This window comes from Tamandua tetradactyla, chromosome 11, assembly GCF_023851605.1.
Source record: "Tamandua tetradactyla isolate mTamTet1 chromosome 11, mTamTet1.pri, whole genome shotgun sequence".
In the NCBI taxonomy this organism is placed as follows: Eukaryota; Metazoa; Chordata; class Mammalia; order Pilosa; family Myrmecophagidae; genus Tamandua; species Tamandua tetradactyla.
This window is the reverse complement of record NC_135337.1, coordinates 23099172-23113229: the sequence shown is the minus strand read 5'-3', so window position 1 is coordinate 23113229 and position 14058 is coordinate 23099172. Positions and strand designations below refer to the sequence as shown.

Below are 14058 nucleotides of genomic sequence, written 5' to 3'. Positions count from 1 at the left end.
AATAAATTTAAGATTAAGGGCACAGTCCTCCAAACTGCCAAGTCTGTCCAAGACATCTAAAACCAACAGCAAGTTCAGGAGTTTCCCAACTTCAGATGGGCTGGCTCCAAATTCAGATATTCCCACAACCATCTCAGGTTTACTCATTCACTAGAATGACTCACAGAACTCAAGAAAGCACTATACTTAAATTACAGTTTTATTATATGAAAGGATACAAATCTGATCCACCTAAAGTAAGGTTAGGTCTGGGAGGATTTCAAACACGAAACTTGTTTTCCTCAGAGATGCGTTACTCTCCTGACATTGATATTTAGTAGTTGCACAGAGTATTGTCAACCCAGGATCCTCACTCAAACTTCGGTGTCAAGCTTTTATTGGGGCTTTATTACCTAGGCATTTCTGTGCCCATGAGAACTCAGTTGCTCCCTCCACCCCCCACATCACCCTCAGGCTGACATCATATGGCCCAAAGCCCCAAGACTAAATGGTGGATCTTTCTGGCATGACCAGCCCCAACCCCGAGTGATCTGATCTAACAGTTGTGGTCCAGAGAGGCCTGTTGTGAGTAACAAAGATACTTATTACCGAGGAAACTCCAAATGTTTGGAGGTCACGCCACCCCTACCCCGCCTCTACCAGGGGCCAGGATAAAGGCCAGACAGCTCTGGCCAAAATCCTTACTACACACCAAACCCATTTTTTCAATTATCACTAAGTCCTGGATTTCTTTTTTTAAAAAATCATTCAATGTATTAGTTAATTTATAGTCACAATTAGTTCTTTGTGATGCTCATGTTATGAGCCAGTAGCTAGTGGGTCACTTCAAGCTAGTTCCTATGTCTTAAATATGACTACAGTAGGCTTTGCATATATTCTTGGTTCTAGCAGAAGACATCCAGGCTTATCTTGTACTTTTCCTGTCCCAAACCTGTAATATCAGTTATTTTTCCAAGGATCCCTGTATCTTTTAGGGCAAAAGAAATTTAGAATCCATTGTTACTTAGGTGTCACTGCTTCTAGGTCTATTCGGTGGATGGAGCAAGGAAATAAATTTTTTAAAAGATCATGAATTCAGGGTGATATTTACAAGCAGAATTTGTCATTACAAGGTTCTTCTTATCTATTTCATATCTGCCTATCAGTGGAAATCTTGGTTCCTAATAATAGTAATATTTTGCTTATGTGTTAAGTTTCAACACTACAATAATAATATTACTAGCAATAAGCATATTGGGTAAAGTTTGAGATGTTTTTGCTGTCCTTACAGTACAGTCCTCTATGGATATATGGTCAACACTGTGTTCAAAAGTCAAAGGAAGTTCTCCAGAACATCAAAAAGTTCCATCTCCCTACCCCATATTAGTGACAGACCCTTCCAATATGAAAAGTTTAGAACTGCCATAGACCAAACACCCCTAAAGAGAGGAATGGAAAGATCAAAGGTGATGGTGGAGTTATACAGATAGGATGTAACAAATGAATATGAATGCTGAATCATTAAATTGATATCTCTTTTAGTCTCCAGTATTTTAGAGCAGCTAGAAGTAAAAACCTAAAATTGTGGAATTGTAACCCATGTCAAACTCTGAAATAAGTTCTACAACTAATTGTGGTGCTGTGCTTTGAAATTTATAGCTTTGCTGTATATATATGTTATTTTTCACAAAAAAAGAAGGGAGAAAAGTCAATTGTGACAATAAAAAAATATTTAAGCCCTCTAGTGTCCTATATTCTGGTGCAGCTAGAAGGAAAAATATGAGAGGATCATATGGTAGCCTATGAAAAACTCTGGGATCTGTCCTGTAACTACTTGTTGAAGAGTGCTTTGAAAACAATTGCTTTTTTACTTCTTTGCTTTGTATATATGTTATACTATACAATAAAAAAAAGTTAAAAAAAAAGTCAATGGAAGTGATGCTTTCAATGTAAGGTACTTAGGTTAATCTGTTTTTATTTGTATTCAATTTAAAATTTACTTTTAAAATTTTATTCTAATTTTTTAACATGTAAAGCATTTACATGACTCTAAAGTTATAAACTACATAAAAGTAGAAGTCTCGCTCCCATCTCTATCCCTCCACCCCATTTCTAACCACCTCCTATTGGTGATTATTTTTTTTACTAGATAATCTTTCTTGTGTTCCTTTTAAAAATATATGTATATTGGTATATTTACTATGTATCTTTCAGTATGCAGCACATTTTCTTTGCTTTATAAAATTCCTTTTGATACTTAGAAAGGTCTGTGCATTAGTTCTAGTGATTTATCTTTAGAGTCCTCTTTTTTGTTTGTCTATGCTCCTGGTTGGTTTGCCTGCTCTAAATGATATTCCTTGATTCTCACCTAATGACGTTGGTGACAATGAACTTATTCTACTTTTTACTCCCTCCTTTCACATTTTTTTAGTTGCCTTATTTCAACTGGATTAGAACATAAAACATTTACATACTATTTCCCCACTCTAGTCCCTGCCTTTCGTATAAAATTAAATATATTCAAATTTTGAAAATCCATTTAATATTCTCCATCAAGACTTTAGCTGAAGTCTCCCCAATCAACCCTTGCCTGGATGAAGTTCTCCTGGTAGAGTACTCACGGAGTATTTGTTAAGTACTATCTATCTATTTATCTATATATCTATTTTATTTCAAACTCCATCGACATTTTCATATAATGAAATGGAAGGTGGTGAAAAGGAGTCATACTATTTACTTTTTTTTTTTTTTTTTTTAGCTTTTAAAAAGGGGGAATTTAATGAGTTGCTAGTTCACAGTTCTAAGGCCAAGAAAATGTCCCAATTAAAACAAGTCTATAGAGGGCGGGCCGCGGTGGCTCAGCGGGCAAAGTGCTTGCCTGCTATGCCGGAGGACCTCGGTTCGATTCCCGGCCCCAGCCCATGTAACGAAAAACGGAGAAACAAAATACAATAAAACAAGAAAATGTTTAAAAAGATGTTTCCCTTTCTTCCTCTCTTCCTTCCTTCCTTCTCTCTGTCTTTCCTTTAAAAAAAAAAAAAAAAAAAAAAAAAAAAACAAGTCTATAGAAATGTCCAATCAAAGGCATCCAGGGAAAGATACATTGGTTCAAGAAGGCCGATGAAGTTCAGAGTTTCTCTCTCAGGTGAGAAGGCACATGGCGAACACAGTCAGGGCTTCTCTCAGCTGGAAGGGCACATGGTGAATACGGCATCATCTGCTAATTTTCTCTCCTGGCTTCCAGTTTCATGAAGCTCCCCAGGAGGCGTTTTCCCTCTTCATCTCCAAAGGTCGCTGGCTGGTGGACTCTCTGCTTCGTGGTGCTGCAGCATTCTCTACTCACTCTCCATACTATTTACTATTAATTAAGTTTTACAATCTGCTTTATAGTAAGAGAAATGACTGGTCTATGATATATTTATTACCTTAACATTTCTTCAGCACTTTAAATATACAAAATGCATGACCAAAACTACGTAAAAGCTAACTCCATTATTTCATGTTTTTAAGGGGTCAATTAAAATTATTCTCCAGTTGCTTTTTTTTCCCTCATTTTTAAGAGGTGTAGGTTTACCAAAAAAAAAACATGCATAAAGTACAGTTCCCATATGCGCTGGTTTGAATCTACGGTGGACCCCAGAAAAGCCATGTCCTTTAATCCTCATTCAATATTGCTGGGTGGGAGCATTTTGATTGTTCCCATGGAGATGTGACCCACCCAATTGTGGATGGTAACTTATAATTAGATGATTTCCATGGAGGTGTGTCTCCACTCATTGAAGGCGGAGTTGCTTACTAGAATCCTTTCAAAAGAGGAAACATTTTGGAGAGTCCCTTTTTGTAGAGCCACGAAAAACCCAGCAGGTGCTGCCATGTTCGCCATGTGCCCTTCCAGCTGAGAGAAACATTGAATGTCATCGGCCTTCTTGAATCAAGGTATCTTTCCCTGGATGCCTTAAATTAGACATTTCTATAGACTTGTTTTAATTGGGATATTTTCTCAGCCTTAGAATTGTAAACTTATAACTTATTAAATTCCCCTTTTTAAAAGCCACTCAGTTTCTGGTATAATGCATCCCGGCAGCTAGCAAAACTAGGACACCATATACATCCCCTTCTCCAAAACGGGTTCCTTTACAAGACTACCACTTCTCATCTCATGAAATTTCCAAACTTTGGTTCCTGCCTATTTCCAAGCCTGAGTATCAGCCTTTCATTAATTTTGGGAATTCTCTTCTGCTTATGTTATCTAATGCTGGTTTCCAAATAACCAAAGAAACCTGACACTGAACAATAATCACTGCTGTACTGTAATAGCTAGTTTGTCAATACTGACAACTCCAACACATACCAAACCACAGAAATATACACAGGTCTTGTAGAACAGGACTGTTACCTCTTGTTTACCACTGTAACCCTTCTAGCACAGGCTTGAGATGCTATGGACACTCAATATGCTACATTTCTCTTAATACCTTATGTATTTCAACAGCACTGGCCACAATCTGCAATTGTCTTCCTTACATTTGTATTTGTTTTGTAACTACGTTCCCCAATAGAATCTAAGCTCCACGTAGAAGAGGAGTCTCATTTATTGCTGTATCCCTGGTGTCTAAACTACTTTATAAGGTGATAAAATTGGCACTGCTGAATAAAATACAATTTCAAGAGGCTATAACAGAGTAACCACACAATAATCGATCTTATCAGTTCTCTACCACACAAAACAAGCTCCTGAGGATTCATGTGTGAAATCTCATTACTCAGTCTATAGAACTTCAAGTTGGAGTTTGACTTCAAAGCTTCAGCAAGAAAAATTAAATAAAAATATCAGTTTACTTACTGATGGGAAAATGCAACTGGGTGTATCTATCACGCTAAACTGTCTTCCTTTTCCTTTCCATGGAAACTGGTTTATTTTCTATTTTTAGTCAGTTATGGAGTTAGAAAGGTAGAGAAAATTCAATGAAATTTGTTTTTTAGTGTTTTACTTCGAAACAATTTCAAATTTACAGAAAAGTTGTAAATAAGATACAAAAAGTTTGCATATTTCCTTAGTGTATAATTTATAGCCATGTAACAAATCACTCCGAAGTTTAGTAGCTTAAAACAAGTACTTTTTATCTCACACAGCTTCTGAGAGTCAAGAATCATGGAGTGGCTAAGCTTGAGTAGTCCCAGCTCAGGGTCTCAGGAATTTACCCAGCTGAAGGCTTGACCAGTAGTGGAGTATCCACTTCCAAAATGACTCACTCACATGGTGGTTGTAGGAGGCCTCCAATCCTGGACACGTGAACCTCTCTACAGGCTGTTTGAATATCTTCATAACATGGTTGCTGGTTCTCTCTGTTGGGGGGTGGGTGGGAAGCTAGAGCCAGCAAGTTAGGAAGATGCAGTATCTTTTATGACCTAGACTCTGAAGTCAGTGCTGTTTTTGCTTTATTATATTAAAAGAGTCACTAGGTCAAACTCTCACATTCAAGGGGAGGGAAATTTGACTCAGCCCTTTCAAGAAAGAAAAACTTATGGATAAATCTTAAAACCAGCATACCCAGATTCACATTTTTTTTTAACTTTCCCATTTTTTCCTCTTTTCTCCTGTATATTTATACATCCATGTTTTTTTCCTAACGGTTTGAGAGTAGGTACCAAGCATTATATCCCTCCACTCCTTAAGATATCACTGTATATTTCCTAAGGAAAAGGATACTCTTTTACACAACGGTAATGAAGATAAAAATTTAATAGTGATACTTGAATTTGCAGTACACAGTCCACTTGTGTCAATTATCCTCCAGCAACTTTTGTCCCCATCAAATTGATTTTTAAATAATGCCTACACCGTGTGACGTAGACCAAGTAAGTTTTCATGGTCAGGGAATAAAGGAACAGTAAGCTGATCTGCAAACCGACACGCTTCAGTAGAGTTACGGCGAGGGGTCATAAGCTGCTATAAGAATAAACGACTATTTCTGAAAATCAATTTACCTTTACCTCTTAGCTACTCACTATTTCTGGAAAAGGATTTCTCTTTTTCGTACCCCTTTCGTACCCGTTTGGGTTAGGCCACAGTTGGAGACTGCACTAATAGTTTAAGGCAGCCATTTACCAGCCGTATTTCCGTGAGCAAGTTATCTAACTTTTTGGGACATCACCTGAGAAGGAAAGACAATAACCGCACCTACATCCCAGACCTGCTGTGATGAGTATAACCCACCGCGCTGGGACAACCCCCGTCAGCACGCGAGGAGCCTGCGGGCTTCCCTCCCCGCGCCGCTGCGGCGCGGCGTCACGTGGGCGGGGCGGGCTCGTCGGCCGATCGCACGATGTGACGCGCTGCCGGAGGCAGGCCGGGCCCTCAAAATGGCGGCGGGAGCCCCGAGCGGCTCGGCCCGGCAGTAGTGGCGGGACGCGACTCGCCGCTGAGGCCGGCCGCCCCGGGAGTGGCTGCAGCAGCGCCAGGAATCGAGGATGGTAAAATGACCCAGGGGAAGAAGAAGAAACGGGCCGCGAACCGCAGTATCATGCTGGCCAAGAAGATCATCATTAAGGACGGGGGCACGGTGAGCTGGTGTTCCGCGCTGGCGAGCGTCCCTGTGGACCCACCTGATCCCTTTCTGCCCCCACCGCTGGCGCTCCAGCTGCCCCCGAGCGCCCTCACTCACCCCACGCCATCTCCGGCTCCACATGCCGCTACTCAGGGGTTTCCCTGCCCCCGCTCCGGCCTGCGCCCTCGGGCCTCCGGGCTGGCCCTCTGGGAGAAGCCGCTCGTGTCTCCCACACCTGCCGCCCTCGTCCCGGCATCTCCCGGGGCCCAGCGGCCTCGCGCTCCCACGTGCTCCGCCGCGGTGGAGAGGAATCGCGGCGGGCCTGTCGCGTCGCCGGGTGGTGCGTGGGGCCGCCAGGCCCCTAGAGGCTGTCGCTGCTATTTCGAACGGGGCCGGGAGCAATCTCTGCCTTCCCATATGCTACTAATGGGGTGGCATTTGGGGCGGCGGCCCCGCTGGGTCCCATAGTACGTTCGCGCTCTTCAACCCCCTTCTGCGTCCGCACTTTCGTGGTTAGCCGCGGGCGGCGCGGCGACGCTGTCAGAAGGTGGGCTTTCTCGTCCCTGCCCCAAGTCGGAGGTGCAACGGTAGACACCTGGGGCCTAGATCCGAGTCCGCTGGGGTTCAAAAAACAGATGTCACCTTGTTGTGCCTTAAAATAAATACTAAATAGAGTCGATCATGGCCTGAGAATTAGGGGGAGACACTTTGAACGGAAGACTAGACGGGTTGAGGACAAGAAAAAAATTTTTCTCAAAGAAGCACTTGGCATCAGAGTCAACTTTACGCAGTGCGCTTTAGTTAACCAGCAGGAGAGTAGCGTTTTTAATTGAAAAAACTCAAAATATATTTTTTATGCTGCGATCTCCACATTGCTACACTCTTTCGTCTTTGTTGCATCCTTTAATATCACGTTCTGAAATAGAATGGAAAGTGAAATATGTGTCTCACTTTCCTGAGGAAAAAGATGCCAAAAAGGTTCCGGTTCTGTTTATATTTTATTGGAGCCCTGGCCAGCTGCTAGCATAGTGCTGAATTCAGTTGAAATAAATGACAGCTTTCTTTTGTGGGTGACATTTCAGTATACTAAAATTTAGAAAGTGTGGTGCTTAAGTAGCAAGTTCAGAATGTACTTTTAGTTTACTGTCAGATTTAAAGACTTGCTGGATTTAACGTTTGGCGAAAAAAGAAACTGAAATTGAAATCATCATGTCCTTTTGCACTTGCTGAAAAATCATAGCTCTTTTGGTCAAGTTGGTAAGACCTGTCTGGGGAGAAAAATAGCTTGAAGAAGCTGTGGTTCTCGTCAACCACAGACAAGAACTTGATATTTTAATTTATTCATGAAGAAATTTCTTCATTTAAGAAAATGATGTTCAAAACCAAGATTCTTTGCAGAAGATTAGAATGATGCCGCAATCAAGAAAAACACCCTTTTCATTGTAAAGCTCAGTTTCGTTACCTTTGAGGGGTTGAGGAGGGGTTGTTTGATTTGTTTTACAGCAGAAACTTTCATTCCAAATACTATGAGATTTAGAATAGATTCTGTCTTGTTATTTTTTAAAGTTGTAGTAAATTCATGGCTTGCTTTAGGACACAAAGAACAATTTTTACATCAGCAAATATGTGTGTGAGATGGCACATAGAAACATAAATGAAAACTTTTCCTGTGCGCTGTGGAAATGGGGTGTTATTTCTCATCTTTACATGCTGTGTTCACTCTCCATTCTAACAGAACTGGACACTCCTGTAGAATAGGGACTTTGTTTATGCATCTTTGAATCCTTCAGGACCTAGTACAGGAATTTAAAGTGATAAAACAATTTTTTTTGTACTAGCACATTCCTAGGTGATTTTGTTATAATTTTATATATTCCTGTAAATAATCAGGATATTTGTGTTCCTATAAATGTCAGAAACTTTTTTGGAGTATTTGTATTTTTATCTCCTCTCCAGCTGTAAATGAGAAAAGTATAACTATTGTAGTCACAGAAATAATTTAAAAATGGCATTTGCTTTTCTACCTCCCTCCTTCAACTAGATCAGACTATTGTGATAAACTTCTTTTAAGAAAGGGAATAAAAATACTGATTGATCCCCTACTGTTTTCTTCCTAGTGTTCAAAAGTATTCTTAAAATTATTTTGCTTTGTCCTTCTAATGACATTTCTACAGGCCTGTTCAATTGATTTTAATAAATGAATAAAACTAGTAATGAGTTTTTAACGATTTTTCAGAATGTTAGAACTAAATGTTAGTATAGTTTCTAACATTTGAAGAAGTGAATTTTAATAAGTGAACCAAATTAATCATGTTTTTTTTTTCTTAAAATTGTATTTCTTCTTTTGTGAAGACAGGACATGACTAATATATTGCCCAATTGAGTGGTGCCTAATTAGCATAAAGAATAAGCTCAAGAGGCCAAATTCAGTAAATATTTATTTGATCATCTATATACCATTTTACTGAAGTGGTGTATAGTAACCACGATGTTATTGGTGAATTTGCTTTTTGAAGCACCCATATGTAGAGATAGGGTTTTTAGCTGTAAGTTTTAACGTATGTAACATTTTGATGTAGTTCTTACTTAATGCAGACCATTTAGGGCAGTTGAGTTAAAAGTGCATTCTGTCATATTAGAATAACTCTAGTTTTGTTAAATCATTACCAACATGGGACAAGGTTGTTCCTGAGTTATTCATATTACGAAATTAGAATTTTCCTTAAAATTTTTTGAAGTTTGCTTATTTTTTAGATATTTTGTAAATAGAGTTATGGGACTGCGTCTCTGACAGTCAAAAATGTATAGCTCTTTCACAAGTGAATCAGTAAAAGGGCTAAATAGAATTAAATAGAAAGCAAGACATGTGAATCGCTTTGTGGGAAATGTGCAAAAGCAGTAAAAAGGTAAAGTGCAACTAACTGCCCAGACAAGCAGGGCTCCAATTTTACACCCCACCCCCACCCCATCTCTAATCTTAGACACAGTGAAGGAGTAAATAGGTGTCAGCAACCATTTCAAAGACTGGACCCGAGCTCTTACCATTTTTACTGTTCACCTACAAGGATATGAGAAATTGCAGGATACTCTTTGGGGTGGGATATGGTTGCTGACTCCTATTTACTCCTTCACTTGAAGTTTAAGTAAAGATAAAGATTTTTCCAAGTTAACTAGTAGTCTTCTTAACATTTTGACAAGTTTATGTAACTTTAATTTTTTTCGATTACTTAAAAGTTCATATGTCTTTAGTGTTATTTTGAATTACAGGTGCCACAAAATAGCAGTTGACAACTTAAGCCAGGGTACATCAAGACCCTTAAAATGGGTGTTTTCTCTAAAAGGCCAGATGAAATAACTTTTTCTTAAAAACTGATCTATCCTCTCAGCATTGAGTAAATACAGTTATGAATTCTATCATGTGAAATACTTTCCCTCCTGAGGGAGTCTTCTTTTTTTTTTAAACAGGGATGATAGATATTTTATCATTTGGCTATATAAAATTGAGTAATTAGACATCACACAAAGACCATGCCTGAGTTTAGGTTCCATCTAGACATTGGTGACAGTTTAGTTCTTGTGGTGATGGTAATTTTTTTATGTTTTTTTTTTAATTTTCAATTTTATTCTACCTTTTTTTTAGTGAGTTCAGTTGGTAGTCGTTTGAGCAGTGTCACAGGGATAAGCACATAATGTAATGATGGCTTAACTTGATTTTCAGCCGCCACATCTTTTCCTGCTAAGAATGCAGAAGGATTAATCAGATTTTCATAGTACTTACTTTTTAAAAACTTACTGCAAAACAATGCAACCTAAGCATCAGGCCTTTTCGATCTCACTAGACTGTTGCTGAATATTTTTTAAGTGCAATTCCGTTTTTCCATTCCTTTAGGAGCAATCCAACCAATACAATCCTTTTTTACTTCTGTGATAATATACAGATAGACTGTCACTCATTTAAAAGTTGAGACATATCAGTATCAATAAAATACTTTAAAATTCTGATACTGCAAATTAAAACAAAATGACTTAATTAGCATAATGGTGTGCCTACATGTTTAAATTTTTAGGAAGTTGTTAGTTTTATTTTTGCTCTGCAAATTCTCTGCTTGATTAAAGTCAGTGAAGACCAGAAAAATATCAGTTGATTTTGTAAAAAGAGGAAACATTATACCAAATATTAGTTATGCCATAATATATCAGGATCCCATGAAAGCAGCTTCATAGTTATAATACTTTCTATAGAAACATTTTTTTTGTCCTTCTATGAAAAGTTCTAGTTCTTAGATAATCTACATTTAAGCAGCTTTGTCTTTTTTTTTTTTTTCGGTATATATATGACTTACTATAAATTATTTTAGTCCATTTAGGTAGGTTTTGTTTGGAGAAATCCAGTGTTTCTGAAAGTACATTTTACCTTCATTTTTGATTGATAGCTTATTAGAGTAAAAATTCTACGTTCAAAATTATTCTTCATAAGGTTTAAATTCTTATTTCTGTCATGTTTTATTTTGCCCAACTTTTTATTTTGCAAATTTTCACAACTACAGAAAACTTGCAAGATTAGTGCAGTGATCATTCTTCATTTTACCTATCATGTAGATTCATAATTCATCAATTGTTAATATTTTACCACTGTTACTTTACTCTTTTTTTTATTTTTATTTATTTATTTTTTTACTTTAGTCTTTCCTGCAATGTATACACCCACATTTTTTTCTCTGGACCATTTAATAGTTAGTTGTAGGCATCAACTTTATCCCTAAAACCTTCAGAATGTGTGACTTAAAAATGATGATATTTTCCCACAAAACCACAATAATGATAAAGTTACCACGTCCAGAAAATCTAACATTAATGGTACTATTATGTATTAGATAGCCCAAATTTACATTCCCCACTTGTCTCAGTAGTGCTTTATAGCTGTCTTATTATTTCTTTTAGCTGTCTTATTTTTAATGCAAGATCCAATCATTACATTAATTGCCATGTTTATTCTTTTTTAGAATGGCTTTTTTGTTTATTTTTATGATAGTGAAATTTTTGAGAAGTCCAGGTTAGTTTAAGTTTTGCAGATCTTCAGTTTGGCTAATCTCATTGTTTCCTCACAAGATAGTGTGCTATTTAATAAATAGGATTATAATGGAATTATAATGCCAAAGTATTGGTGGAACAACTTCTGTTTCCTGGCCAATAATCTGCATAAATCCCTGGTTCACTGATAGGAAAGCAATGTAAGTTACTAAAGCCACTATCCAGCATAGTAACTGGTGGATTCATTAACTCATATTGATTGGGCAATCATAGATTCAGAATTTTAGAACTAAGTGAGGACTAGGATAAGAGATTAGTACTCTATCCCTTACTGTTCAGAGAGATGAAATGATTTACTTAATAAACTCAGCAGCCCAGTGATTTCCACAATTAGGGCTTTTAATGAATCCATGGGCATTAAAAATCCACTGTATACCAAGCATTGTGCTATATATTTGGATACTACATACTACAATTAAGAATTTAGTCTGTGGTGGTGTATTCAGTGGTTAAGATTTGGGCTCTGAAGTCGGAGTGCTTGTATTGACTCTACCGCATTTCTTATTTGCTATATTACCATAGACTGTAAGATGGAGATGATAATATCTAACTTGGGAGTTTGTTAGGAGGAGTATATAAGGTTATGAGTGTAAACCAATGTAGATCCTTAGTGTAGCATCTTCATTTATTATTTTAATCTAGTGTATGTGTAAAATCTAGATGATAGATGATACAGTGGTGAATAGTGAACTATTAGAGGATAGAGGAGAGAAGTAACGGGAAATTATAAGTTTGAATAATGAATATACTATCCTTTTAACAGTGTTTATGTTCAGCATACTGAATATCTGTAGTGGTAGGAAGAAGAGACTTATACAGTAACTTAGTTCAGTTCTGTAAGCATTTCTTTAACACCTTTGTGCTATGCATGTGCTAGTGCTTCAGATACATAAAAGAATAAAGCGCAGGGCCTGCCACAGGGAGCATAAGCTTGAAAAAGGTAAGTTAGGCCAAATAAATTGCATAAATACCTTACATAGCAAAATATACCTTTAAAGAAGTTATCTAGTATTACATGCTAAACGATTTTAAAAGGCTCAGCCAAAAGCTTGGGTGATTAAAAACATAAGCTACACCAATGGGTATGATTTGCCAGTTGGAAATTGGATTGGGTGGGTTGAGGTAGGGAGTGAAAGAGATTATCCCTGACTTCTGAGCTACCTCTCTACCTCCTCCCTCTCTACCTCCTCCACAGCTCCCTTTCCACCTGACATCTTTCCCACTGGACTCCATGTCTCAGTTTAAGATAACACCTCCTCTGGGAAGCCTTTGGTAATTAAGTGCCCTTCACCTAAACACAGAGCCACTTTTTTTTTTTCAAATATTTCCATCTTTTAAAATTTTATTTATTTTTTTATTAATAAAAAAATTAACAACAAACAAAAAAATATTCCATTCTACATATATAATCAGTAATTCTTAATATCATCACACAGTTGCATTCATCATTTTAGAACATTTGCATCGATTTAGAAAAAAAAATAAAAAGACAACAGAAAAAGAAATAAAACGATAATAGAGGAAAAAAAGTTATACATACCATACCCCTTACCCCTCACTTTCATTTACCACTAGCATTTCAAACTAAATTTATTTTAACATTTGTTCCCCCTATTATTTATTTTTATTCCATATGTTCTACTGTTTTGTTGATATGGTAGATAAAAGGAGCATCAGACACAAGGTTTTCACATTCACAGAGTCACATTGTGAAAGCTATGTCATTGTTCAGTCATCATCAAGAAACATGGCTACTGGAACACAGCTCTACATTTTCAGGCAGTTCCCCCCAGCCTCTTCACTACATCTAACAAGGTGATATCTACTTAATGCATAAGAATAACCTCCAGGATAACCTCTCCACTCTGGAATCTCTCAGCCATTGACATTTAGTCTCATTTCACTCTTCCCCCTTTTGGTCGAGAAGGTTCTCTCAATCCCTTGATGTTAATTCTCAGCTCATTCTAGGGTTTTTCTCAGTCCCTTGATGCTGAGTCTCAGCTCATTCCAGGATCTCTGTCCCACGTTGCCAGGAAGGTCCACACCCCTGGAAGCCATGTCCCATGCAGAGAGGGGGAGGGTGGTGAGACTGCTCGTCATGTTGGCCAGAGAGCCACTTTTAACACATTGTTTTCTTCTAGCCTTTTTGTTCTCTGTGTCTATTTATACACGTTTTTATAAAAGTGAAATCATCTTACTTTTTTTTAACTTTTTTTATTAATTAAAACAAATTAACAAAACATTTAGAAATCATTCCATTCTACATATATAATCAGTAATTCTTAATAATATCACATAGTTGCATATTCATCATTTCTTAGTACATTTGCATCGATTTAGAAAAAGAAATAAAATGATAATAGAGAAAAAAAACTATACGTACCATACCCCTTACCCCTCGCTTTCATTTACCACTATTTCAAACTGAATTTATTTTAAC

The 14058-nt window shown here is 37.5% G+C and overlaps 1 protein-coding gene and 1 long non-coding RNA gene across 3 annotated transcripts in view; one reads left to right on the top strand and one right to left on the bottom strand.

The window, feature by feature from the left end:
* Window positions 1-5074: 5074 nt before the first annotated feature.
* Window positions 5075-6261, bottom strand: LOC143649974 (uncharacterized). The gene is made up of 2 exons (XR_013159275.1): window positions 6161-6261; window positions 5075-5347 (listed from the first exon to the last, which is right to left on the bottom strand). It is a non-coding gene; the product is annotated as an uncharacterized LOC143649974 (long non-coding RNA).
* Window positions 6262-6308: 47 nt separating this feature from the next.
* Window positions 6309-14058, top strand: part of SLC71A1 (solute carrier family 71 member 1) — a 33286-nt gene continuing 25536 nt past the window's right edge. The window contains exon 1 of one of the 2 annotated variants that reach the window (XM_077120140.1): window positions 6309-6542. In XM_077120140.1, coding sequence (XP_076976255.1) covers window positions 6459-6542 — 84 coding nt within the window. In that variant the 5' untranslated portion in view covers window positions 6309-6458. The remainder of the gene's footprint in view (window positions 6543-14058) is intronic. The other variant, XM_077120139.1, reaches the window with a different exon arrangement.